The sequence below is a fragment of the Perissodus microlepis genome, chromosome 14, assembly GCF_051167445.1.
Source record: "Perissodus microlepis isolate ML-2025 ecotype Zambia chromosome 14, ASM5116744v1, whole genome shotgun sequence".
Taxonomy (NCBI): Eukaryota; Metazoa; Chordata; class Actinopteri; order Cichliformes; family Cichlidae; genus Perissodus; species Perissodus microlepis.
The window spans coordinates 12,986,778-13,014,288 of NC_140474.1; the positions used below are offsets into that span (position 1 = coordinate 12,986,778).

A 27,511-nucleotide genomic window follows, 5' to 3' on the forward strand; every position below is an offset into this window, starting at 1 on the left:
TAATCATTGATAATATAACTTTATTTTTTTTCTTTACTCTCACTAAAATAACTCAATTAACATGTCTTAACAGAATATCCTCGTCTACATTAAGAATTTAAAAGAGCATCTTTAAATGAATAAAACATGTAAAACACCACACTGTTAAAAGTTCCCCATGAAGAGCGAAGAAACTTTCATTACGCGACCAAAGCACGATGCCGCACAAAATACACTTTCACCGAACCGCATGAGCTGACTCGCATGTACATCTCAAGCATATTTTGCCGCGGTGCGTTCGACCTTAACGAAAGAAAAAGAAAATACGAAATCAAAAATCATAGCACTCATTGTTATTTTGCAATACACAATGTGTGATAAAGAAAAAGAAGCGCAAAGTTAGAAAGCATGAGGTTATCTTCCGCTTTACCGACCCTCCCAAAAAGTGCTAATTTGGAATTTAAACAAAGATTCTGAGCAAGCCGTTTCTTACAGAAAAAAATAGATACGCTGTATATCAAGAGGCTTCATGTATACCACGTTAAGACAATGTGTTTCGTACACAGTTATCCTTAAAAGTGCTTGTTGAAGTCTGAGCAGACCAGAATAAAAAACAAATGTACAGTACATTGGCCACATGTTAGATGTGTGTTATTTATAGAAATATACGTTTAAAATGACTGTTATTTTATACACATTCTAAACTTTAAAATCATATTCATAAAACCAGTTAATTTACCTTGTCATCCCTTGTTGTGTTGCTTAGACATTAAATAAAATCTCTTCTTTTTTAAACACATTTTCTTCTCGTCATGCGTCTTAGTGTTTACACTCTTTTCATTCAATACAACGCCTGCATACGATTCATTTGTTGCCTTCTAGCTTCCCTGGAAGCCACTGGAAAAATATGAAACTACCACTAACGCTGGCAGTATGATCCCCAGCAGCAGCCTCACTTCACACTTTTTGTAGCAGCTCCTGAAGGTTAAAATAAACACACTTTCAAAGCAACAGTCTGTTGGTCTGGCTGAGGATAAAGTGCTGTTCTCCTTTGGCCCCAATGTGGTATCAGATAAAAAAACAAAAAAAAAACAAAACAGTGGTCAGAATCACTCGTAGACCCCGGCTTCTGATCTCAGAGCAGCATGATAAAAAGCCTCTTGACCCAGAGCCTGGGACAACAGTCTGTGCCCGCGGGGCGACATGCAGCCCTGGCCAGGCAGATATCCTGCCACGGCTTTAACGGATCTTGTGGGTTTAGGCTTGGGTGCTGCGTAATACCCCTCCATGTGGTCATATTGTGTGGGCCTGACTTTAGTGCTCTGAGTCCTTCTGTTGGAAAAGGATCCCAGATGTTCGGGATCCATTTGGGATTTGGCGTGGTAATGGTAGTAGTGACGGTTTTCTCTGGTGCTCTGCGACCTCCCGGGTCTCCTGAGGATGCTGGGTTTCACCATACCAGAGTAGCTGTTGACAGCGTTGGTCATCATTAATCGATCCTGGTCATGACCTCGCGTATGGCTTCTGTCGTTGTGCTCGACGTTCTTAAAGTTAGGACAGCCTCTTTCCGGGAGCGAGGGGACTTTGCGAAGCGGTGGCTGCTGAGAGGAACGCTCTTTGATGTGAATCCGCCTTGAAGGCCCCGAGTCCGCGCTTGAGCGGTGAACGCGCTGCCGCCTGGTGACCTCGGGGTCTACCGGTTGGGACCTCTGGGAAGTCGGGGATGTAAGGATAACATTTTGTCTTTCCATCTTGTCAGCGGAAAGGAGGCAGGCATTTCCAGGGTCTGACTTGCTTCTCGTGTGTGCGATGTCTCTACTTCTTGTGTCAGCAAGCGAGATGGGACTTTCACAAGGAGACGCAGCTGGATATGTGTTTTTATGTCTGGATTTACTCTCCTGCACGACTGGTTGATATAAGACTCTTTCAAAAACTTCTGCGTCTCTCGCCTCATAAACAACAGTGTCCCTGCTTTCTATGAAAAGCTCTCTGTTCACAGGGGGGACGCGCTGGGGAGAGTAGTTGTAGTAATCTGATTGTCCGCTTTCTCTTGTAGAACGCACGGTGTAAGACTTACTGTGTCGGATGCCACTTTGCCGGCAGGGCTCTGCGTAATAGCGAGAGCCATCTGCAGGGTTCACATTTGAATAGGGACTGTAGTGGTAGTCAGCCTGTGTGTTCTCAAACTGCGGCCGCACAGGGTGAAGACCAGTCTGAATCAGCCTCTGATAAGGTGCTTCCTGGCCTGCTGTCTGCTCGACATAAAACATGGTGTCAGGGGGCAGGACTTCTGTCTCTGCCAACTCGTAGTGACTAATCTGAGGGGCATGGAAGGAGCGAGCCCTCCGGATGGCCGGGTGCCCGACTACTCTATCATCTGACCTCTGCCACTGGCCTTGTTGCCTGTGGTAGCCACTGATAAGGTGCTCATCTCTATGGTATCGTCTGTACTGAGGTGACAAAGGGTGCCTTAAACCTAAACTGCTGTAGCGGCCTTCGGAGGACTGCCTGTACAAGCCTTTTGGCCCAGAAAGGTGAAGCGGCAGAGCATCAGGCCGAGGGCAGTGAGGTGCAGGCATTCGTGCTGCCTGAACTGGTCGGTGATGATGATGATGATGATGATAATGTTGATTACTGTAGACATCCTCAAGCATGCCGAGCGGCGTCTCCTCTTCTGGGCTGTAATGATGCGTTAAGGAGGGCTGTAGTGGACGCGGAAACACCTCCTCAATGGATGCAGGCATGGAGGTCTCTGCCAGAACGGAGCGGAAATTAAAAACGTTTATCGAGTCCGGGTTGACGTATCCAGGAGAAGCCGATGGGCTCTGAGGCGAGTAGATGGGCTGAGTGGGTGTTGAAACTCCAACACTCTGATAGGTGTGCTCTGTTTGCGTGACATCGCTAAGCTCTTTTTTCTCTCTGCGGTCCCTCCTCTCAGCGCTGCCTTCATCCAAGCTCCCTGACCCGAGTGGACTGACATTAGGAGTGAAATTGCACATGCTTTCCTGTCCGTCGGTGACCTGTAGCGACTCTGAGCAGAGGTGCGGAGGCAGGAAATGAAGAGGATGAGAGTAGCAGTGGGTCTCCGCAGGGCTGTGCACCGATGTTTGCCACTGGGAAGCAGGGGAGACATTAGAGCCGCTGTACTCCTGGGGATACGCTTTGAGATCAAGGACTGAGGGCCGTGGTGGTCTGTCCTGGACGTGAGATGCTTCCGGTCTGTGAAGCGGATGCACAGGGACGTTGCTTCTTCTTTGGGAGCCACTGCTGGCCTTTTGGGCAGTTTCAGCCAGAGCCAGAGCCAACTTGCGTGCGGCACTCGTCAAGGGAGGGTGAGGAGGGAGAACAGAGACTGAACTCATAAGTCTATCTGTTCCTGGGGAGGGATAAGACAAACAACGCTACAGTATGACAGGACAAACAAAGCTATGGTAAGACATGATGGGACAAGACACAAAAGCTTTCATAAGAAACTAAGAAAGGCATTCTTATTTAAATAACCACTAACTTTACAGTATAAATCAAGTATGCAATGTGAAAGAGCAATGGCACTAACCTGGATCGGACATGTTCTGTGCAGACTGAGTGAGGTCTGTCACAGCTGATGCCTGGCTCGCTGTGCTGAGTGGGCTGCAGTGTTGATAGGACGCTTTGGGCCCTTTTCCATCTGCCAGTGGAGCGTCACTGTTATCCGCTGGGGTAGAAGAAACCCTCTGAGGTGGCAGAGACATGGATGCAGACTGAACATCTGCTTGCGTCTTAAATGATTTCTTCCTGAGTTTAGGGGAGAGCTGCTTGTAGCTAACCTTCCTCACACCTTTACTGAGCACTGGACTAATGTCTGGAGACTGTAGGCAGGCCAGGTTGTTGTTGTTAGGAGAAGAGATGAGCTCTGATTCACTAGAACAACCAACATTCTTCCTCCACTTGTTTGCATCTTTACCGTGTTGTGGTCCAGGGGTTGCTGAAGGTGGGCTGCACTGAAAAGACATGGGGTCAAAGTCTAAAGTAGAGATGCCTGCAGCCGGTGGAGAAAGGTCGAGGTCATCCTCCTGGTGCGGAGGTGAAATGCCTGCTGCAGTACTGACACGATCAGCACCAGCATGACTCTCGTGTGGCGGTTTTGTTTTGCGGTCGCGTTTACTGCCGCCGTTGTGGAGGTCGTCTTTACTGATGGCAGACATGGCCTCGCTAGTTGAACGAGGTCTGAGAGGACGGTAACTTGGAGGCTCCCCTGGGATGGAATAAAATTATACTCATATTTATACTGATTATTTAGTAGTACGTTGTACAAAAATATTATAAACCACTGGCAGCATGTTTGAAGTGTGGAAAATAGACAATATTAAACATTAATTACCTTGTAAATTTTGCAAAGAGGTGAGAGATTCTTCACTTTTGGTAGAGCGCAAAGTGCCACTATCTCCTCTTCCCCCTGCAAACATTTGATCAAATTAATATTCCTAATAAATTAATCAGCATCTCTAATAAATACATCAATCAGGCCGAGAAAGCAATAAATTAAAATGCAAAAAAGAAGCAATGAAGATTTGGGGTACAGAAGCTGCATGTTTTCTGGCTGCGCAACAGCAGCAGTGAGCTGACCTGGCAGTGCAATGCTCTTTATCTCGTTAGGCTCACTGGGGTGTCGCTTCAGTTTACGTTTGGACACAGAATGGGATTTTCCCAGGTGGAAAAAAGAGAGCCAGTTCCCCACTGGAGACTTCTTAGCTTTAGCAGGAGGCCGCTTGCTGCTGCAACACAGAAACGCATCATTTTCAATACTGGCGCTTGTTTCTAAAAGTACAAGAAGAAGAAATAACTGCTGAGAACAAAAACAAGACATTAGTAGTTACTATTTTTTCATTATATGATGCGATTAATTATCTAGTCTACAACCAGAGTGTTAGCAATGACTCACGATCAATCACAAATCGCATGATATTGTGAAGTATGAGAAGAGAGTGAAAGGTTTTCTTGTCATTGGCTGTATTACACAAACGTATTAGAATTCAAATCCATTCAAAACTCAAAGAGGATCCTGCCACAGCCATAAACGGCATGATCATCATGTCATAGAGTGGACCGGATTAGCACAATGATGATAGGAAACCCCCGACCAGTAATACGAGCACTGACTCAGCGATTATGACCAATAGGAGCATGTTCATCATCATCTAACAGGATACACGTGGCAAAGTGAAAGTTCGAACTCTCCTGTCATTTGTTTTTTCAGCTTTTTTCATGTTGTTCAAGCATGTTTATTATCATGGAGGATCTCATGTTAATGACTTGAATGACTAAATAGTTTGAACTGATTCTTCAGCACATCAGGAGCAAGAATTTGTAAGTGGTGTGCATGAAGGTCACACTGTGAAAATGGGAAAAACCTTGTAAGTGACCTTATCCACACATTTCTTTTTTTATGTGTTACAATTTGTATTCAGCCAAATTGTTGTAAAACTTGAGTGATCATCGTTAAGTGTGATTAAACTGTGACCAATACTGTAAACGGACTGACAGATGACGGATGCCTCATCATGGCTCATCAGTCATCTGATTGGACTAAAAAAATAAAATAAAAAAAAAGAGAGAAAATGCAAAATTCCCAAAAGTGAACTTGACATTTTCAGATACTTGTTTTGGCCGATTATTCATCTCATGGCATCTAATTAAAGAATAATTTAGTTATAAAGTTTGCAGCTTTGCTTTGTAAATGACTTTTAATTAAGTGCCAAATATGCTGCTCATCCATCCATTAACCGTTATCAATAAACAGATCAGATCGGGTGTGACAGCGCGTGAGTTGCGGTTCGAGAAGCAGAAGGATTCCTTCACATATATCACAGAAGGCGGCCATATACCAACCTCTCTATCGGAAGCTCGATGACTGTGTGGAACTTGCCGAGGAGAGCTCCTGGTCCCTCTCCGACCTCGATGTAGTCACTGTGGGTGAGGCAGGGGGTGGTGGCCGGGGAGCCCAGATGTACCTGTGTGCGAGCCTGAGCTTCCTCTATAGACAGTAACTTAGTGGATGGGGAGCAGACCATCAGGGACTTTGGTCTGGATAAGGTGTTGTTACCTAAAGTTGAAATGTTCAGTGTGTTAGAGATGCATACAGGGTATATATGTATACAAGAACTTTTATAATCCTTGACTGGGAAACAGTTTAAAAAAACACTTACCAGTACTTTCCCTTATGATCGAATTAAGTTTGGGGCTGAAGAGAGCCTCAGTATTATTGAGGATGAATTCCACCACCACCGACTGGATACGCACCTCCATGAACGCGGCCGTGCCGCTAAAGCAGGCCGACTCGATCTGTCTGGACCTGAAACACAGCAAAGCACAGCGCAACCCATTTCACAGCTCTGTACCACTGAGACATGCCCCAGTTCACCGTCACAGAAAGGCTAGAATGAAACAGCACAGCTAATGCTGCGACGCTATGATAGTCACCTGAGGAGGTTAGGTGCCCAGACGATAGCTAAGTTTTTTGTGTGCATGTTAGTGATGGAGCTGAAGGTGGCGAGTTGGGAGAGGTGCCTCATGAGGAACTCCAGTGTCCTGCAGAAAAAAAGTAAATTTTTAATCTAAGCTTTTTTCTTTCTAGACTTTAAAATTGACAACTTTAGCTTATTGTATCTGCTCAAACCCAACACAGTTATCCTTCCTATTACCAATAAAAAGATTTGAAACATGTAGAATCAGTTTTTCAAATCTCAAGCTAAATAAAATAACTTTAAATTGCTGTATTTGGTGAATATGACAGACATTTTTGTAACTGAGATATAGGCTTGTGTAGGAAAACGGGATCTCACGGCTCCCACAAACCAAATCAGACTCTCAGCAGGGTCCGACATGCTGTTTACAAAATCCCATTTCTACTTCAGACCACCAGGGTGCAGCAGCAGCGAGCTTGAAAGCTGACCTGTAATGTGGAGGAGGCAGCTGCTGGATGACATTGTGGATTTTGACCAGCCTCTCCTCATCTGTGGCTGCAGACACAGCCTCCTGTAAAAAGACAGAGGATAAAGCGCGCATGACTTCGAAACCGTTAATCACAGCCGAGGGAGTTTCCTCAACATCCCCGCTCTCGTTTCCCCCCCTTTTTTTTAAAAAAAATATTCAAAGCAGCCACTGTTTTGTCTCGCTTAATCTGCTATTCGGGTTTTAACATGCACAACCCCCGCTGTTCCTAGAAAGCTCAGCGTGATGCACTGACCCCATTTTGAGCAGCACTTCAAAATGAGCAGAAATTTTGAAATGATTTCCTCTGTTCTTTTGTCACCACTGAATAACTAGAAATATGTTCCTCGCAGCTTTTTTGCCCTACTTATAATACTTGACACTGTTGCAATACCAGCTTCCTTTCTGATATCTATTCCCAGTGTAAACCCGTGCTGTGGTCCTTACTGAGAATCTGTCGTAGAGCTGGTAGGTGAGAAGAGGGTTGGGCAGCTCCCTGAAGTACAGTTTGCAGAGAGAGCCCACTGAGTGGATATCCTGTGTGTAGACGTCTCTGCTCAGGTCTGGGATCTGTTCAGAGTCAAACTCATGCCTACATGGAGACCAAAATAAAGAGAAAAACAGAACAGTGTGGGAGTCATCCTACTGCCCATCTGTCAATATATGAGAAAAACAAACAACAAAAACAGGACTATAAGCTCCTTTTGAGGCAGAAATCATTAATTTACCACATGATAATGTATTATTACTATTTCAGTGTCTTTGTTTAAAAAAAAAAGCTTTATTCTTGCATCTAATGCAGGAAATCTGTTGATAAGCTTATTGATTATTATGAGAAATAATATTTTTTTATCTCCTGTGTTTTCATAAATGTTGAAAGACTATTTCATGTGGTGACAGTCAGTTATTTTAAGTGAGAAAAGACGTTTTGATTGGCTGTCAAACACCATCAGGTTCTGTGCCTAATTTATGTACTGATGGGGATTGTTTCACAAATTCCTCCTGGCAAGCATAAAATAGATGAGAAGACCATTACAGCCGTTCAGAGCTGCACAGCTTGAAACAAATTGTGTTTGATGGATTCCAAGAGAAGCAGCTCAAAAAGAAAACAATATTTAATGAATCTCAGTATATTTCCAATTACTTATCATAATTCAGTCACCCAAAAAGCTTTTGAAAGAAAAAAGAAAATAAGCAAAAAGAAAGAAAAAGACACTGAAACCCCAGAGGGAACTCAGACTAGAGGGAATATTTTAGAAGGTAGAAGCCAGTTTTGGAATTTGGTCCTTCCTGGGAATCCTCAGGAATTGTTTAGTGTTATATTTCTATTTTGCAGCATGTACGAAACAGGCACAAACCTCAGTTTCTGAATGTTGGAAGAGATCCCTGAGAGCCTGTAGATCCCATCCACCACTCCGTGTTTCTCTATGAAGTCTGCACAACTCTTAACAACCTGGGGCACTGCAATAGACAAAAGATGGTCAGCGACATGCTTCATTCCTTAAGTTGTCTATGAATTACCACATAAGAACAAAACCCCCCAAAACTCATTGTTCCTCTGATTAACAAATGGACTCTCCTCTCAAGCAGCCTGCCGTAGATCTTACAGAGGAGGCTGAAGAGTGTGATCCCCATGAAGCTGGAACACATTCTCCGGTCAACCTTCTGAAAAAGAGAAACCACTACCACAGTCTGCCAGTCCAGAGACATTGTCCTCAAGTTCAGTGCTTTGCTGCAAAAGCATGCCCACTAACACAGCCCTGAAACATCCGGTTACTTAAGAAATTCGAGAAGAATCTCATCCACCCCAGGAGCCTGGCCATCAGTGATGGGCAAGTCTTCCCCCTGGTCCCCAGTCTCTGATTCTTCTATGGAAGCCGTGCTACTGGGATCTAACTATTCCAGTGCACTACACTTACTGTAGACAATGTGAGTAGAGCCCTGCTCTCCCCTCCTGGAAAACCTGATGGTTTGCCACAATTGCCCCAAAGTCTACTAAATGTTTTGCACCATGGTCTCAATAAACTCCTCCCACATCAAAGTTTTTGCTTCAGCTACTGCACAGCTGCGCTCCATACAGCCTGCTGGTAGAAATGAGCTTCCCCCAGAGGGTCCATTGGGTGAGTTAGGGAGGTGGTTGGGGAGAGGGAGGCCTGAACATATTTGCTTAGACAGCTGGCCCTGTGACCAATGACTCAGATAAGTGACAGAAAATGGCGGATGTAACAATAAAATAAGTTTTGTCTTGATTCAGTGTACTGTGCATCTCTACATGTTATTACAAGCCAAGACTTTTACTAACCACTGCAGTCTGTTTACTGGGTTGGCCATCACTGACCACTGGCAGGTAACAGTGGTAAACGTCCAGCTTATCTCTGCATCATTCTCTGTTTCAACTCCAATAGTCACATTTAAATAGCTGCTTTTTAGTGTGTTTTTGTGATAATCTGCTATTTTCGCACCTTAGACATGGATTACTTTGCAGTAAAGACTCAAACACGCTTATAGCTAGTGTCAAATTGAAAGTCGTCATTAAAAATATGCTTTCTTCCAGAGACTTCAGGTGTTTTATAAGTTGAAGGTTTTCTATATCATGTTGCTTATGTTACATTTGACACACATTTTTGATGCCTCGATCGGTTCTTTCAAAAGCAATTTTTGAATGGGACGCCCTGACAAAAATCAGTCATACCAAGAAGTACTGCATGTGCAGCCAAAGCCCGAAAACCTGGATCGTATTTCTCCGTACCACAGCATGGCTTGTTGTGCTATGCAACAATTAAAAACATTTCACTGAGTCAATGTGTTGCAGTGGATAACAGGCTCATTCATCACTGTAAATACAAGGTACTGTGGTTTATCTTGAGCGAATCCAAAACACACAGCCCTGAGGCTGTTAAGACTCTTGAGTGAAGTGTTTACGCAGCATTTAAACATACATCACCCACCTTCAACAGGTAAAAACACACTGTAATCCAACTGGATTTTTTCCTATTTCAGCTGTTTTCTATGAATCATTACTCACTGGCTGAAGTGTTCCCACGAGGAAAGGTTACAAGTAGGCATCGCTTCATTGTAAGGAGTCACAACACAGGTGAAATTACATTGTCCAGCGTGAAGAACAGATTTTACTACAATATTTAGCAAGAAATGTATGAAATCAAAAATAATACACAAGATGAAAGGTGAAAGTCACATGAGTATTGTCTACCTATTGACCCAAAGGCCTAAAAACCCAAAATACACAAAGCAGTTTTGGCAAATCTACAAAAATCTACAAAGAGCCACAGATTCACGAGGTAATCCCTGCTTTGGGATTAGTTTTTACCTTCCAGCAGTTTACACTGAAATGTGAACAGCCAGCAGGTAAACTGTAAAATGAGAAATAAAAATCCATTTTACCCTCATGTCCTGAGTTGTGGAGATGTTCCCCCAGGTCACAGCCAAACACACGCTCTCGGAGGATGCCGCGCTGCCTGAGCTTCTGCGGCGGCGGTCGAGACTTCATAAAAGACCTCAGGAACGTTACCAGCTTTCCATGCTTCTTACACACTGATTAAGATGAAACACACAACCAACATACATATAACAGGCGAGTGAAATCAATCTGACTCATATCCTGGAAGCAAGTCTTAAATAAATCATCACGCACCGACACACACACACACTGAAAAGTACCTGGCTTTGGCACTGAGCTTTGAACACTGGGGGGAATCTTGTCATTTATCAGCTCAACACAGTCACAGGGGAAGAAACCAACCTGGAAGAAGAGAGAAGAGAGACTGAGAGGACTAAAGGGAAGAGACAGAAACTGTGATACGCTTGAATGTTAAAAGGACCAGAGGGGGTGTTTTATGCTGGAGCAGACTGTTATACGGCGAGGGTGCAGAAATAGGTCAGGAAGCATGAGACGCTGCCTCAGACGCTAAATCGTCAGCTATCAGCTACAATAGTGTGGCTGGCATTGTTTGTGACAAACAGACACAAAACCTGTGAGTCTGTCTCGTTGCGTCTAGATCCTCATTGCAAAACGTGCTCCTGTTGGCAGCAACTACTTCTACTCTAGCAGGGACAACAACACATTTGATTACTTTGGTAAGGTCTGTCAAAAGATTTGGACAGCATCCTGGAGCTGCAGGCCAAACCTATTATTAAATATATCCACAGACTTTGTATGAACATTGTAAATGGTTCATTTATTTCAAAGCATCAAATTTTTAAAAACATTTTCTGCTCTCCCATCTCCAATTTGCATAAAAATGTTGTGCATCCAAAGTCTGAGGATATAACGATTGCTGTGAAATTTAGGCTTCATATGCTAATTACTTTGTATACATTGTATTTCTGGTTTGTTGAGCCACTCCCAGCGTGTTTTTCTTTCACACTTTGAAATCTGAAACTATATTTGAATATGAATATCTCATAACGTATCCACAATAAAATGCCTGAAATGTTTTTATACATCAAATACAGCAAAAATAATTAACAGTTATAAGAAAGGGATAAATAATTAACTTTAAGTGTCGCAAGGCCAAATTGCCGTTTCCACGTGCTGTCATCGGTATCTCCAATACAAGACCTTAACTCCCCATCTCAACAGTAAGTCTAAAGCCACAACTGCTGCAGGCAAGCAAGGACACACGCTAACTGCCAGAATATATATGAAAATGCTCCATTGTTGCATTTTTAATGTCTCTCTGACTATATTTTAAACTTAATCTGGATTATCAGACTGCTCCGGGGCAGTAGGACTCAAAAATTTAAATACACAAAATATATTTTAAAAACATTATTTGCTTAGTTATAACTAGAGTACCATTTAGAAACTATTCAGACCTTTTTGGATCAGACACAAAATGTTTTTGAAACCAGAGATAGTTGAGCAGAAGACCCATGATGATAGAATGACTCAAAAACATTAAAAGGTAAAACAGAACAGGGATGCAAAGTGGGACACCTCTGGTTCTCTTTAATTAAATTCAAGGTATTACCTGTTTTTACCTGTATTATTATACAGTAGAAAGAGGACATTTGTGCATTTATTATACCTGAAATCCATGTTTCCCTCGCCACCAGCCTGTGTCTTCTTTAGGCGGCATGTCGATGACTGAAACAATGTCCCCCACCTGGATCACAAAGCGTGTGATGATGAGTCTGATCACAGGTGAGTCCATTAAAAAGGAATCATGATGGAATCAGAAATCTGCATATGCTAAACACTCGGTCAAATAAAATCTAGCTAAAGAAGAAAAAACAAGTTAAACAAATGGGAGTGTGTTTCTCATAGATGTTTTATAATAGCTGGTACCTCAAAGGTTAGCTCGTCTGTGGCCTGGGCTGTGTACCGCTTGGTGACGTGGGCAGCGGCGATGGCGGGGACATTGATTGAAGCTTCTTCAGACACCAGCAGATGGTTCCCCTTGTTGTCGATCTAAAAATAAAAAGTGTTACAACAGAGACGTGTTAGCCCAGTTTTTCTTAAGCACAGGAAGCAGGGAACGAGAGCTCTGTCACTGCAGTAAAAGTGACAGAGACAGGAAGCAGAAGAGAGGGAAAAAAATATTTTCTTTTTACCTCCAACTTGACTTAATATCAGTCGTTCCCTGTTAAAGCAGAGCCTGAACAATGCACTGCATGTAGCATAAGCTATTAGACAAACTGATTGATTGTTTTTTAGCAGCAGTCGATCGGACAGTAAATACTTAAAATGGTTTAAAGGGCTTGACATTAAGTGACTGCCTTGTTTTATGAAAAAGAATTCAGTGCAACAAGAGCCAGCATATTCTGGTTCTGACAGTTCTCATTAGCAGACAGCTGAATTGTGTCTTACTGCTTGTTTCTTTACCAAGCCTTCTAGGGGTAACGCTTGAAGCAAATTTTTTTTAACTGAGTGGCTTCTGTCATATTTCAGGTCTGCTTATAGAACGAAATAACTGGTGTGCATCAGACGTTAGTGAGGGACATATCTGCCTATGCAGCTACTCCTGGAAAAACAATTATTAATGGCCTTCAAAGCATGTTTATAACCCCTCAATGTCCAAAATTGTCATTAAGGGTACAGGGGAGGGCATCAAATGTAATCTTTATAGGCGAATGAGCTACAGGAGACGCACTACTTCACTGGCAAAATACACTGACAACCGCCCAAGTTCTTTCATGCTTGTGTTGATATGATCTTGGAGCTCTGGTTTCTCTCACCATCAGAAATGTGGAGGGTTAATGCTACCAGTCTTGCCCAGGACACTCTAAATTCTGTTGTGCTATTGTGCTAATTCCTGATTAAATTAAAAACGTACGTTTTTCTGCAACAAAAGCAAAATGTCAGAAAAAAAATCACCAAAAAGATAAACAGATACCTCCATCCATGTTAATACCGGACCACAGTTGATCTTATTGTCAGCGATGTTAGAGAAGCGGGACAGGTAGGTTGCCAACATTGTGGCTACTGACTGAAAGGAAGCACATGATCAAGATTTGTAAAAGACAAACTGTCTGTAACATTAAACAGATAACTTCAGGCAAATCTGTGATCTTATACGTTATGGACATAGATACCTCATCGGTGTCCTTCAGCGTGTCGTATCGCGGCAGCTCAGTGAGCTGGGAGTAACGACGGTCGTATATACACAAGTGCAGATGCTTGTCCAGCACCCGGAAGTCTTCATAAGACCTCTTCACCAGCCAGTTTCGACCCTGAAAGGACGAACAAATGATAAACGGAAATGGAAAGAAATATACGACATCGTGCGATCTAATCTCGTTCACAAAAGTTGCAAATAATGTTACCTGGCAAGTGATCTGGACCAGAAAGACCAGCTCCTTGGAGTCCAGCCCAGCCTTTGGTCCTTCACTCTGCCCCTCTGCAAAGGCCAGCTACGGAGAGACAGAGAAGCTAACGCTGAGAAGGCTGTCGTGCTGAATAATTGATCAGTTTAATACAACAACCTCTCTGTATATGACCTGGTATACAAGGAGAACTTCATGTAAGAACCCATTTCTGCATGAAATAGTAAAACCACTTTTACGCTGAACAGTGGAGAGAAAAAGTGTGATGAAAATCAAGCACCAAGGCACTGTGGGGAAATAATGCATTAATAAAGGAGGATGTGAAGATTTTGTAAAAAAGGAATTCCGACAAATGATCTTTAAATGTGACTGACAGCCTTCGTGGTTAAGTTATTTGGCTGATAAGGAGGATATATATCATCTGCCAGCAGCACTTCACTATAAATCCTGCAGTATGAAATGTATAATAGATCAGCTGTTAGCATTTCAGAACTTGGAGGAGGTGTAGATTTAAAGAATATTTCTTTTTCTCTTCCTCCTCACTAATTTTTAATATGCCCCAAAACTGAAAAGATCAAAGCTTCACTGTAGTTTGGGAATTTGTTGATAGACATTACTGTAGCAGCGATTTCAAAGGCCTCGAAGCCAAGGGAAGTTCTGGTTATTTATATCTGTTAGCAACTCATCCAGATACACTGTTATACAACACGCAGCGACCCAGTTACTGCTCAGCAGTAATACAGCAAACCACAGTGACAACGAACGCAGTCTGAGAAATTTGTATCTAAATAATTCATGATGGAAGAGCTCTTGTACACTGTGAGAATCTGAAATAATAGTCCCAACCAAACAGCTAAATTAGGTACCGACGGGTCAACGAGCCAAAGAGATTATGATGAGAAGGATTATGGACTGAATCACAGACAAAAAAGAAGGTTTCAATTTAAAAGATTTGAATTAAAATAAAACAGCAAAAATCTCAAAGTTTTCACCGAAGGGATGCTTGAGCATCACTTCTTCCATGACGCTCGCACCTCAGAGGCTCCTCTCTTCAAACTAGAGCATGCTAATGCACAAGCGTGACATTATTTCCTCACGAATATCAACCACCAGAAGCTCAGATGAATATATAGTCAACGCATGTTAATGTTACCTGCCACTAAGGCATCTCACATATTCCCCGCAGCTGGAGGAGGTGGCTCTCTCTTTGTGTGCAGCCGCAGTCCTGGACCTCAGCAAGCTCCTCCAACAAGCCAAATCTTAGTTGAGCAGCGGCTCAAACGCAGCTCGCCTATTTGCCGTCCCCTGCCATTTTACCCAAAAAGCTCATTTCCAGTGCTTTGGATCATCGCGCGCTCATGCACTGTTCTAAAAGCAGAATATATGAAAAGAGGATGCTCCCAACTGTGTGTGTGTGTATGTGCGTATATATGTGTGTGTGCGTTACCCCCCTTCCTGCATCCCTTTTTCGATCTCTTCCCCCTCCTCCCTCTCCTGCGCTCGGTCTCCATCACCCTCCTCCTCTCGCTCTCCCTCTGTCTCTCTCTCTCTCTTAACCCTCTTTCCTTTCTCCGGCAACAAAAGGGGGTTTGCCAGTAAAATGGGCTCAGCCGGCACACACAGATACACAAGCTCATCCATCATACAAAGGCACAAGACAGAAAGACGACCCTTTGTCATTTCAAAACAATTCTCCTTCACTGCGCTCTCAAGGCGAGACTGAAGCTAATCTGGAGAGGGATCAATCAGGCAGGCTGCAGACAGAGGCAGTCTGCTGTCCTTGTGCTATTCTGCAATCATGATATATGAGACTTGATCAGCGCCTGGCTGCTGCACTATGTGGATGAAGAGACATGAGAAATGCATCACGGGACAAAGACTAATCTCTCAGATTAAGTTGAGGATTCATCACGTTGCATTGTGGCGTGCAATACACCCCACAGCAACGTCTCCACACACCCAAATTTCTATTTCAGCTTGACTCTGCCTTTTGTCTCCTTGTGGTGCTTTCCAAGGTCACTGGAACTGTGCTGCTTCCACTTCCGTCCACGCTGCTGATGCATCCATCACAATCATGGCAACCACAAGAGGATGCCCAACAGAGTCAGAGCATCCAAGAATTGAAGTCCCGTCCAGCCTGTTACACTGTAGCTGACTAATACTAGATGTAGGGATTCAGCCTCAAAGTATGTGTGCATACATGCATACAGTGCTCTGGCAGCCTAAAGCTGACACTGGCTGCCTGTAGTTGGAGCAGCCTGTATCAGAGGTGACTGATGCACTCTGCTGGCAAGCAACCTACACTACACCGAGGTTAACCAGGCGACTAACAATCACTTCCACACATGGATGAGCAGCCACTAAGGCTTCACTGCTTCTTATTATCACTGCAGTGAACAAAGTCTTTCTTAAACCTAGAAAATTATCTATATGTCCAAATAATTTATTACGTGGTTAAAGGAAAGGAATCCCAATCACTGACTTCAGAGGCCTGTGTTATGAAGCCGGATTTAAGGTTTAGTCTGTGCTTTTAGGTTAACTCTTCCCCTGCATCAACTATAACTGCAGCCACACTTACACACGTAACATGTGATTTATCAGACTGAGATTTTAAATTTGTCTCATACAAAATCCTACAATTCCTGGATAGAATAGACTATTTGCTCTATTGTGACATTTAAGGAGAAAGAAGGATAGAGCAGTAACTGTCCAGGAAAGGCAAACAAGGTTATCGATTCAGCTGCCACACTGCGTTTAAAGAATGATTCCTTTCTGGAGCAATTCACTAAAACGGCCACTGAACTCGAGCCAAAGACACAATTACTAAACATAGAAACTCTGCTGCTGAAGTCACGGTGTAAGTATTTTCAGGTCTCACCTGAACATTGCCAAAATCAACTGTCTCATAGTGGAAATGGGCACACTCTGCCAATCTGGGAAAGTGACCTCTGGGAAAAGTCAGCCTGAAAAACAAAAACAAAAAAAAATATAGCAAACACAGCAACTTATCAGTATTCAAAACACTGAAAAAGAGAAGAGCAAAGTTTATTGGCATAAAAGAAGAAGAAGAAGAAGGGAGAGATTAGGTCTGCACATGATAACAGACTCACTTATCTGTCTGTGTCACACCCGTCATTTTATAGGTCCTCATTTCAGTGGCCTGAATAAGAGGCCTGGTTTACAGCCTATAATAGCAGCAACACTGTCTCCAGGAACACCTACTTCTTCATGTTCTTGACCTTCATGCTGGCTGTGCTGACGCAGGAACGCAGGATGGGCTCAGCTGGGTGCTCTGTGATGTCATCGCTCCTTGCCTGCCAAACGGAGACAGCACACTTCGATAAATGTCAGTTAGTCACGGGACAGGGAGAACCATTTGCAGTGACCACAGTAATGATGTCGATCACATGAAAGAGTGAAGGTGCTACAACTGAAGTGCTACACACTAAAGGAGTGACTCTAAGCAGTACAATAAGTTTTATGCTACAGCATAGTATGCAAGGCTAATATGTTATATTACTATATGCTGTGGTGTATTACATTCTTTGCTATCCTATAACTGTGTTATCATATGTGTGTTCATGTTTTGTTGAAATGTCATTTACAGTAATATTAGCAATTCCTGTAAGCATATATCTCAGTACTTTGAACCAAAAATGTACTTTATTCAGCATATTTCATACCACCATGATGTCAACAACTCAGAAAACTGGTGCAGCAAACTTGTTCATTTTGAGGCAGAGTTCATTGGAATTTTTCCAGTTAGAAATCAAGTTTTCAATAGTGAATGCATGAATGCAGTATAAGCTGTAATCTTGTTCTTCTTTAAGCTGTTCCCTTTAGGGGTCGACACAGCTGATCATCCCTAGCATCCTCTTCTGTCACACCAACCCTCTGCATGCCCTCCTTCACTACATCCATGAATCTTCTCTGCAGTCTTCCTCTTTTCCTCCTGTCTGGCAGCTCCATAATCCACTTTCTTTGTCTAATATATCCACCATCTCTCCTCTGCACATGTCCAAACTATTTCAGCCTTGCCTCTCTAACTTTGAGCTGTCCCTGTGATGTACTCATTTCTAATCCTGCCAACTCTGCAACCTCCACCTTGGCCTCCTGACTTTTGGTAAGTGCCACCGTCTCCAAACATGTATTATAGCAGGTTTCTCTACCACTGAGCAAACTTCCCCTAACACTCTTGCCACTATCCTTCCGTCACACTTGTCTCCACCCACTCCACGTGTACATAGCTTGAAAATCAAAATGCAAACTTGGAATTTTATTTGTAAAAATACAGTATACATTTAAAGAAAAATGCACACGTCATGTGACCACTTTGCCTAATAATCCCTCAGGAGGTAACCACGGGACAACGGGTATCTGGTGCCAGGACTTCCTATTTTTTGTAGTTGTTATTGTTTAAGAATGTAGATACATTTTTAAAAAGAAACTAAAAAATAATAATCATACAGCCAGTAGTTTTTTTGGTTTTTTTAAAATTGCGTTTTAAAATGCATCTATGTTTGTTCTTCAAACAGGAAGTATTGGCACAAGATACATGCTGTCCCACGGTAATGACACTACCCCACAGCCACCCACCTTTGCTCTTCACAGGACTGTTTCCCTGCTTGCAGTCTAACATTGACCAGATGTAAATGGTTAATACTGCTTTAAGCATAAACCAGAACGCTTCCAGGAACAAGAATCTAGCAAGTCCCTTGCTAACAGATTCTGCATATTCATGTGCAGATATCAGAGTTAAGAGAGATTAATATGGATAGAGAGAGATAGAAACAGACAGATGGTAATTAACAAACAAAATTCACCAATTTTACATCTTAAAATCCCCCTTCAGATAGATAAATATAAGAAGACAAACAGAGAGAAAAGATGACATCATGTGTCTGTGGCATGACACCGTCATCACACCTTTACCTCAGCTGCTATCAAGCATGTCACCTCAGTCTCTGGTGAGATGTCCTTAAATGAAAATTTACATAATAGCTGACTTTCACATGTCTGCCATATGACCTCGGTGGCAAGATGCTGTGAATAACCTCCAGAACCAGTGCAGCCTCATGGAAGAAGGGAGACATCCATCTCTGCTGGTGTTTATGTGTTTTCTTGTATAAGTGATGAGTCAGAGGCGTGTTTGTGTGTGTGTGTAGGCGTGTACCATGACATTGGATGTCTCCTGTGGTTGTTTCTCCTCTAGAGGATTACTGTTAGTGGCTTGAGGTAAGGCATCGTCTTTGTCCAGCTCGGTAGACGGTAACACGTCACTACAGGAAGACACAGGCCAGGAATTTAAATAAAAGAGAGATAACATGTCACAGTAACAACTGCTGTGCCACGGAGACTTTAAAATAAGGCTTGTCACTTTTTAAAAAAAAATACACCAGAGGGAGCAAGTGAGGAGGAATTCATAAAGTGTGGTTTGGTTTCAAATCCTGACATTGCAACAGCATGGCCCAGAAAACATGTTGTACAAGCACTGCAAGGTTTAAATTGCATCACATATGATAACTGGGAAATATGTGAAAATACTAGTTTAATCCAATCAGGTCAAGGTGGAAACATATGTTGCACAAATGTCCGTGATCCAGATTAATCTGGAAGCAAAACAAAACAAACTGTAGCACATTTGGGGTTTGTTGTATGCCCTTAGGAAAGCCAAGGTTGACTATTCAGTGAGCCATAAAGACAATTCACCCACAAGGGACTGCTTCACAAAACCGTCACTTGAAATGTGACTCAGTGTATTGAAGAGGGCAGGGTGAGGTTCCATTCAGCTCAACTTTTATGAGCAACAAAGCCAGGAGAGAGACAGAGCACGGTTTTGTCAGCGTAATTCAGCATGATGAGATCAGGACTCAAGGCCAGGAACACAGACACACAGTGTAATTTATGTGATCCACAGGGATACAGTGAATTGCATAAGAGAAGAAGAGGTATGGTAAAGTCTGGACATGATGAAGCTTGAAACAGAGACAGTCTGTCTGTCTCTCTCTCTGGGGACAGGGTCATCTTTTAGCCTTAACACTGTCCTGCTCTTACTTTCCTTCATGCAGCATCTCAAATGCAAACACGCATGTAAATGAGCACACAAGCACATGATAGTTAGAGCTACGCACGCACACGTCTGTCTCCGCGCATTTTTATGTTTTTACATGATTCACATCAGCTGACATGATGTGAGAAAAAAAACAGAGCAACTCACCTCTCAAGGACGTCACTACTTCCTGGTTCTCCCTCGGGTCCTGAGGCAGCATTCTCAATCACCGCGGCAACCACGCATCCAGCCTCCATGATGCTGCTTTACTGCAACTGTCCGCTGTAGAGAAACGTGAGTGGGAGGAGAGGGAGGGAGACAAAGCCAGAGTGGGTGGGTGAGCGTAAGAGTAGAGCATGGGAGAAGGAGTCCGATCCTATGAAGCCGCCAGACGTTAACACACTTGAGGCTGCAGCGTGCGCGACTCTCAAGGCTACAATTCACATAGCCCAGACTGTAATCTGCGATGACATCATGCTACAGTGCCAGGAGCTGCTTCAGGGATATAAAGAATGTCAGACGGCACATTCATAAGATGATTTCATGAGAATATCAGCTTCTTTTCTTTCTTTCTTTTTTTTTATCATTTTTGCACTGACAGGAGTTAGCTGGAGAAAACATCCACCTTCAAGAAAATGTCAAAATTAGTTCACTTAGCATCATTATCTTTGCTCATAGATATCCACTCACTGGCCATTTTGTTTGGTGCAACTGTTAAGCTGCTAGTAAATGCAAATATCTTATCAGCTAATCACATGGCAACAACTCAATAAATTTTGGCATGTAGAAATGTTCAGAACAACCTGCTTAAGTTTAAACTGAGCATCCAAATTGTTAATAGAGATGATTCAAATCACTTTGAATATGGCATTGTTGTTGGTGGTCTGAGTATTTCAGAAACTGCTGATCCACTGGGATTTTCCAACAAAACCATCTGTAAGGTTTACAGAGATGATCCATAACTGAGAAAATGTACAGTGAGCACAGTACTCTGGTTAAAAATGACTTCGTACATCAGAGGAGAATTGCCAAAATAGTTCACACTGATGGGAAGGTAATAGTAACTCAAATAATCAATCATTACAACCAAGCTATGTACAAAAGCATCTCTGAATGGACAACATGTTGAACCTTGAAGCAGATGGGCTACAGCTGCTGAAAACCACGCCAGGTGTGACTCCAATCACCTAAGAACAGGAAACTGAGGCTAGTGTCATAAAGGTGTGGGAGGTTTTTCCTGACAGACTTGGGGCTCCTTAGTGTTAACTGGCATGATTAGAAATGCTACAGCTTACATGAATATTGTTGCTGACCATGTCCATCCATTTGTGACCACAGTGTACCGATCCTCTGATTGCTGATTCCTTTAAAATGACAATGAGTATACTGCACAATCAAATAGAGCATCTATGGTGGAATGGGACGTTCACATCATGGATGTGCAGCCAACAAATCTGCAGCAACTGTGTAATGCTATCGTCTTAATATGGACTTCATCCATTATCTACTTCTAGTTATCTAGGGGCAGGGAGAGCTCAGTAGCTAGAGTGGTGGCCCCATGATCGGAAGGTCGGGGGTTTGATTCCCCTGAACAGCTACCCTGAGGTACCCCTGAGCAAGGTACCCCAAGGTACCGTCCCTACACACTGCACCCAATGGCTGCCCACCTCTTCACTGAGTGAATGGGTTAAATGCAGAGAGGAATTTCCCCACGGGGATCAATAAAGTACACTTTCTTCTTTCTTATCCCTATCAAAGCACCACCTCACATTGGGAGGTCATAGAGTATACCCTGTACTGACCTTCAGTCTGTTGCAAGTCACAGACAACTAAATAAGGTTCATACTGGTGCTGTCCAGGTGCAATTTTGGTCTGGGGTTATTTCTTATGTGCTCGGCTTGGCTCCAAGTCACGGTCTGTAGCCTATCCCAGTTACCACAGGGCGAGATGGGGGGTACACCCTGGACAGGTCGCCAGGCTGTCAGAGGACCAACACAGGAAACAGACGACCATTCATGCTCACATTCAATCCTATAGGCAACTTAGAATAACCAGTTAACCTAATCCCACCAACTGTATGTCTTTGGACTGTGGGAGGAAGCTGGAGTACCAGGAGAGAACCCACACAGACATGAGGAGAACATGCCAACTTCACACTCCAAAACTCATATTTAAAAAGTTGTAAGTGTAAGAATGCGTAAGAATCATCATATTTGGAAAGGCTCATACCAATATGGCCCTGATCTATCTTACTGTCTAATGGAATCCAGTATCACTACTGACCTCCTTATGTACTGTAAACAAACAGAAGAAATGCCCTGATTAAGCAAACTCGGCACCACAATCTTCCCATAACTAGCTTCTAACCAATGTGGGTGTGCATTGTGAAACAGTGCATGTTAAAAGGGCGTGTGGGTGGAAAAAACAAGCCTCTTTTCACACCTCTGAGGTTCATCTCCAGCACTAAAAATCCCTCCATTTAACTCTAAGGCAGTTTTACCTTCCCTAAGCAGCTCTGCTAATCAGCACAGAAATGTTTGGAGTAACAAGTAGATTCGTCAGCCCCAACTAACTGCTGCTGTAGTAGCAGTTTCCCACCAGCCCCTCTGGCCCAGAGCCTCACCGAGTTGCTGTTGACGGCTTTCTACAAAGCCTCCTGACTCAGCAGAATGTGAGCAGGCAGACAGGAATATGGGCCAGATCATACTCCAATTCATCCACATCTCATACTGCATCTCCTCTCTAATAGACACTGTAACCTTGCCAAAGGAGAGCCAACGTACTATACAAGCAAGCAGCAAACTAATTTATTGTTTAGAAGTGTTGCATCAAGCACTGCTTCATAAGGGTCACCGGGGGGAATGTTTTTTTGGAAAGTCATATAGAAGTGAAGACAGTATGCTGCCAATTAATGTGGCTCTAGAGGCACATGTAATAAAATTAGTGCCTCTATTTACAGCTTAAAAATCTAGGTTAACACAAAAAGATCCAAGCATTATCTCTTCATTGTTTACAATATTTCCTTTATCGTGCATTCCATGATTTAAAAAGAAAAACGTGTGCCACATGGTACAATACCTGACCTTGCTGATGGCACCGCATAAGACAGTGAATCAAGCATAGGAACATGCTGTACTGCACACTGCAGAGGAGGCAGGCTAGCTGTGTGCTTTAAAGCTGCCTGACAGAAACAGAAGCCTGACAACTTGTGGGGGATGAGCTGAAGATAGCCAACAGCAACATATGATTGAGGGCTATACCAAACACCTCTCAGCATCATGAAAATCACAACACATGGAGGAAAAAACAGGAGGACTATTTTGGAATTGCCCCAAATAGCTTGAGCTATAAAAAGATAAAGCTGTCACATCTGTAAAAAAAGTCATTACTCTAGTTGATCTTGGCAATGAAACAGGTAGCACATATTGATGCAGCCGTACAGGTGAGAAAAACACCATCCCGCCAAACCAGGCATCAAAACCATGTAACTAAAACTGCAGAGCTGCTGTACGTCAAGCAGAAATCATCTTTCCACCACATCTCCATCAGTCATTTTCAATGTGTTAAGCAAACCTAATCCAGATGTACAATAAAGAAACCCTCTACCAGTCACTTAAAAAAAAGAAAAAAAGTAGTGCTGCTCTGATGTCAGGAGACTGCAACAGAGAGTGTAAAAGGATGTCACCCCGGTATCTGATGGCCTAGATGGCATTTTAAGGAAAAACAGGGCAGCCTACACAGTCGTGCACACTGTTTATGAAACTGCTATCAGCATGTGTGCTGACAAGAAGAATGAGTGCCTGTATATTTGTAGCTACAAACACACAGCAGATGTGTCTAAGTGAGTCACAGATACTTTATCACATATGAGAGGAGGCAGGAAGGCAAGCCAAGGAAGGAAGGAAGCTAAGAAGAAGGAGAGGGAATATGAAAATGTCTTTTTACCTTTCTCTATAAAAATTGAATTTAACTGGCACATATTAATGCAAAAATCGCTCCCATTCTGTGGACCTACAGTAAACAGTGTAACATGGCCTAATCACACCTTCATTATGGAATTAGCAGAAGTCTAATGAAAGAGCAAAAAGAGTAACAATAAGGCTACATTGTAATTATCACTGCTAGCTTGCAGAATGTTTGATTTTTAATTTTTAAATTTGATCCCTTACTGGCCAGATGATAAAACACACATTGTTGGAAGTCGCCTAAACAAATACTTCTGGCTACATGATAAGTGTAAATCTGCTACACTCTGTCCTGCTGTTTTCACCACATTTGGGTGTCTGTATTTCAGTGTTAGCTGGGCTATGTGAAGCAGGTTTGCAGGCCTGTTGTGGTTAGAATGAGTCAAAGTAGTAAAGTTGGCAGGTCAGAAACCCAAAATGAGCTAGAAAAAAGCTGAAATTATCCAAGAAGCTGAGGTACACACCAAAGTGTGGTGATAATCATAGATGGGGAGGAGGAGTCACCATGACACCACCCACTCATCTGTGAGCGGAGCATTTTGCCCGTCACCATCAGGGTCCTTTAAAACTACATTTCACATGTGAGGGGTGAATCCGAATAAGGAGAGAGGGCACGGCACACTCATAAACTTGTGACTTTAAATCACATGACAGCCAATCAGATACTCTGCTTTATTTACTTTACATGGAACTATGATTACCAAAATGAACTTCGTGTTGGATTCAATAAGACTTGAAACTGGTGACTGGGACAATAAATATATTCGCAAAGTGTTTACTGAGGTCATGAATGGAAAAACAAGATGACTATATCATAGTTGCCAATAGCTGCTATTAGAAAGAAAGCAGGTTTAAGGCCCTTGAGCACTGGTTCTACTTTTCAGACCCAAATACGATGCCCATTTCTTATATACGGTCTATAGTGATAACTGTCTCTGGGTTCGAGACTACGAGTGACCCTTTCACATACACATGGCCATGGTATCTGTGAAGTTTATTAAATACCGACTGTATCAGCTTAAACTGCACTTTTAATAAAATTCTTTTATTTTTTCTGCAGAACCCCCCAAAAGGCAAGTGACTGGCCCATGGAGGAAACTTGGTTTCATGCTCTCATTCTGAGCTCTGGATTGCAGTCAACACAGGCAAGAGACGCAGAGGAGAAAGCCCTGTGGTTACCATGGTAACCTCTCTCCCGTCCATCGTGACTTGATGCTCCTCCAGACTGAGGATGAGGTAAGCACAAGGAGGCAAATGATGCCTCAGAGGAACCTTTGGCCAGAAGCTCCGACACATTACCAGACAGTCTATCTGTCGCTTCTCTGCACGGCAGGACTGAGACAGCAGGTGAGGCACTGCTCTCTGACAATGCTGTTTAAAAAAAAATAAAAAATCAACCGTAGTTACTGAAGCTTGGGCTCAAATCACTTCATAGAGGGAGGAGGAGGAGACGGTGGTGGCGAGCGGTTATTTGATCTCATAATCTCCTTGAAATCAAACCACAGTCAGATTAAATTTAGCTCGGCCTTTGCCCCGCAACCTCCAGAGTTACAGTGATCCCCGATGCCAGGCAGAGAGCGGGGTGACCAGCAGGGCGATTAAGTTGTATGCAACAGAGCCAAATATTTAATCAACAAGCTGATCTGTCACTCTGGATGACAGTCTAACCCTTACAGTAAGATGAAGGTCTTTCCAGTATAAGCACGAGTGTTTACTTTGTCTAAAAAAAGACAAGACCATTTTACTGTGTAAGACAAAAAAAGAAAAAAATGCAGGAATGCCAGAGGACAAGATCCCAGATCCCTTTACAATCTAGTGCAATCTAATACAGCAATCCCTGCAACAGCTACAAACTTTGTAAAGCTCATGTTCAGCTGTCAGGGAGGTTTTGACTCAGCTCTGTGGAAATGCATTTATAAGGCTGTACTGTACAGTCGACTGGAGCACATTACACAGAATACACATTACCATAGAATATGACCAATGCAATTATTACAGCGAGCCCACACACTCCAACACACATTTCTAAATAATATTTTCTACGATGAATCGTTTGTTTTACGACATCTCCAATGCATTTATCTCCTAACGCCAAATACAGTGTCTGTAAATAGCACGTTTTGTCCTACAGACATTACAAACGTAATTGTTCCTGAGTGACAAACTGGACCCAGTGGATTCTGGGAGTTGTGTAAAATGTCATCAACTGGATAAAAATATAGTTCATTAGTACAGAATGTCAAATAGCTCAAAGTCTTTACTGGTGCATCTGCAGTCTTAAAAACAAAGCCATTTAAAATGTATATATATGATTACTCAAATGTTGTTAACATGTTTCAGTTAACTGAGGGATTGATGGACTAACCATTCACTCAAAAATCTGCCTGTTTCTGAGTTTGACTAATGTAATTACATGTGATTTTGTTACATAAGTATAATGTAAAAATTTACATTTAATTGAATCTGGGCAAATGAAATTCACTTGATTGGTATACATTGCATTTTCCTCAATGAATAATTATTTGAACACATTAACAGTTCATTTAATATATTTCAGTAGCATCTCACTCAAAACTGTTGCTTTATGTTTGTTTCTACTCTACAGCTATTTTATACTCAAGCCTCCACCGCACATGCCATATCTTACATAATGAACACAGCCTCACAAATTACAATACAATTCTTAGCCTTCAAACACTAATGATCTTTCTAACTAATAAATAAACACATGGCAGAAATTCCAATACAGGAAGTGCAGGTGTCACAACACGTATTGCAGGGCAAGTGTTGCGCTGTTGCAGTAAATAACACGGGTCTTGGTTACACTGTGTCCACGCACTGCACAACAGTGATTCACAGACACACACCAGCAACGAAATCCTCTTGACAGACAAAGTCAGTTTTAATTCCCTGTGATGCAATCATGCGCATATTGCAGTCCCGTAAACCGACTCCTGGGATCCACTGGGAAAACTTTACAGCCTGTGTACTCTGACCTGTTGGGCCTGACAGATCAGCGGTCAGCTGCGTGCGCAACACACGCGCACACATAAACACACGATCATTAGTCAACTCTAATGTAAAAAAGCTCATCAGCTTGGTGGGGGGGGTCTAAAATACGCGCGATGGTCACACCATCGGCGGTTGACAGCACATTAAACCCGGTGTGGTTATGTCTGCACAGCCAGTTACGATCCCTGCTCAAACAGCAGCCTACCTGTAACTGTACCCGCTGCTCCACTCTGCTGCCTCCTCTATGCTGCACAGCGCAGGGCTCCTCGACGAGGAAACATGTTGTCAGCATCGCACTGCAGAAATGCGCGGCTCGGACTCACACTCGGGCTACGGCTGATCATCTGAGGTAGATGTTTTGCGGAGAAAACCGTTGACCGGGTGCGGCATCGCTGAGGCAGTGTGGGAGTCTTTCCGGGAGCCGCGACCGGACTGACTGAAAGGCTGGGAAATCTGCACACTCGGTGCCGGGAGCGCGCGCTGCTGAACTGACCTCGTGCCCGCGCCTAGGATGTTTTAGCCTCAGGGCTTCCCAGACCTTTCAAAGTGAAGGACCCACATATGAGGCAGGCATGAGGGTCGTGCAAGCGCTTGTTGGAGAAATATTCACCAGTCCGAAGAGCCCCGTCTGGCAAGTTGTGCTGCATTAGGTAATGCTCAGTAAGGAATTACATAACCCTGTAAAATAGGTGGGTGGTAGCAGAGAGGAGTGAAACCTGGTGTGCAAGTCACTCATCCTAATACAGCATCT

General features: G+C 43.1%; 1 protein-coding gene across 2 annotated transcripts; it reads right to left on the reverse strand.

Annotated features, from left to right (window-relative positions):
* Positions 1-3: 3 nt before the first annotated feature.
* arhgap32a (Rho GTPase activating protein 32a) lies at positions 4-27,440 on the reverse strand. 2 transcript variants are annotated; one of them, XM_084951211.1, is made up of 22 exons: positions 26,966-27,440; positions 19,952-20,065; positions 18,908-19,013; positions 16,957-17,048; positions 16,613-16,697; positions 13,735-13,821; positions 13,504-13,641; positions 13,305-13,397; positions 12,257-12,379; positions 11,997-12,074; positions 10,627-10,708; positions 10,351-10,500; positions 8,307-8,409; positions 7,396-7,540; positions 6,911-6,993; positions 6,439-6,546; positions 6,165-6,310; positions 5,848-6,061; positions 4,585-4,730; positions 4,340-4,414; positions 3,536-4,213; positions 4-3,355 (listed from the first exon to the last, which is right to left on the reverse strand). In XM_084951211.1, exons 2-22 carry the CDS (start codon positions 20,038-20,040, stop codon positions 1,089-1,091), a joined length of 5,088 nt encoding a protein of 1,695 aa, XP_084807337.1. In that variant the 5' UTR covers positions 20,041-20,065; positions 26,966-27,440; the 3' UTR covers positions 4-1,088. The 2 variants fall into 2 exon arrangements, with proteins under 2 accessions (XP_084807337.1, XP_084807336.1); XM_084951210.1 differs by having other exon boundaries at positions 4,585-4,733; positions 26,966-27,439.
* Between the last annotated feature and the right edge of the window lie 71 nt (positions 27,441-27,511).

Bases quoted from the DNA above. Each gene is read 5' to 3' on its own strand.
- arhgap32a (XM_084951210.1), bottom strand. From the start codon at position 20,040: ATGGAGGCTGGATGCGTGGTTGCCGCGGTGATTGAGAATGCTGCCTCA. The intron at 10,501-10,626 runs GTACTTTTCAGT...CATCTTAATCAG, and splicing joins AAGCTCAGTGCCAAAGCCAG to TGTGTAAGAAGCATGGAAAG. The intron at 6,062-6,164 runs GTAAGTGTTTTT...TTTCAACTTTAG, and splicing joins GATCATAAGGGAAAGTACTG to GTAACAACACCTTATCCAGA.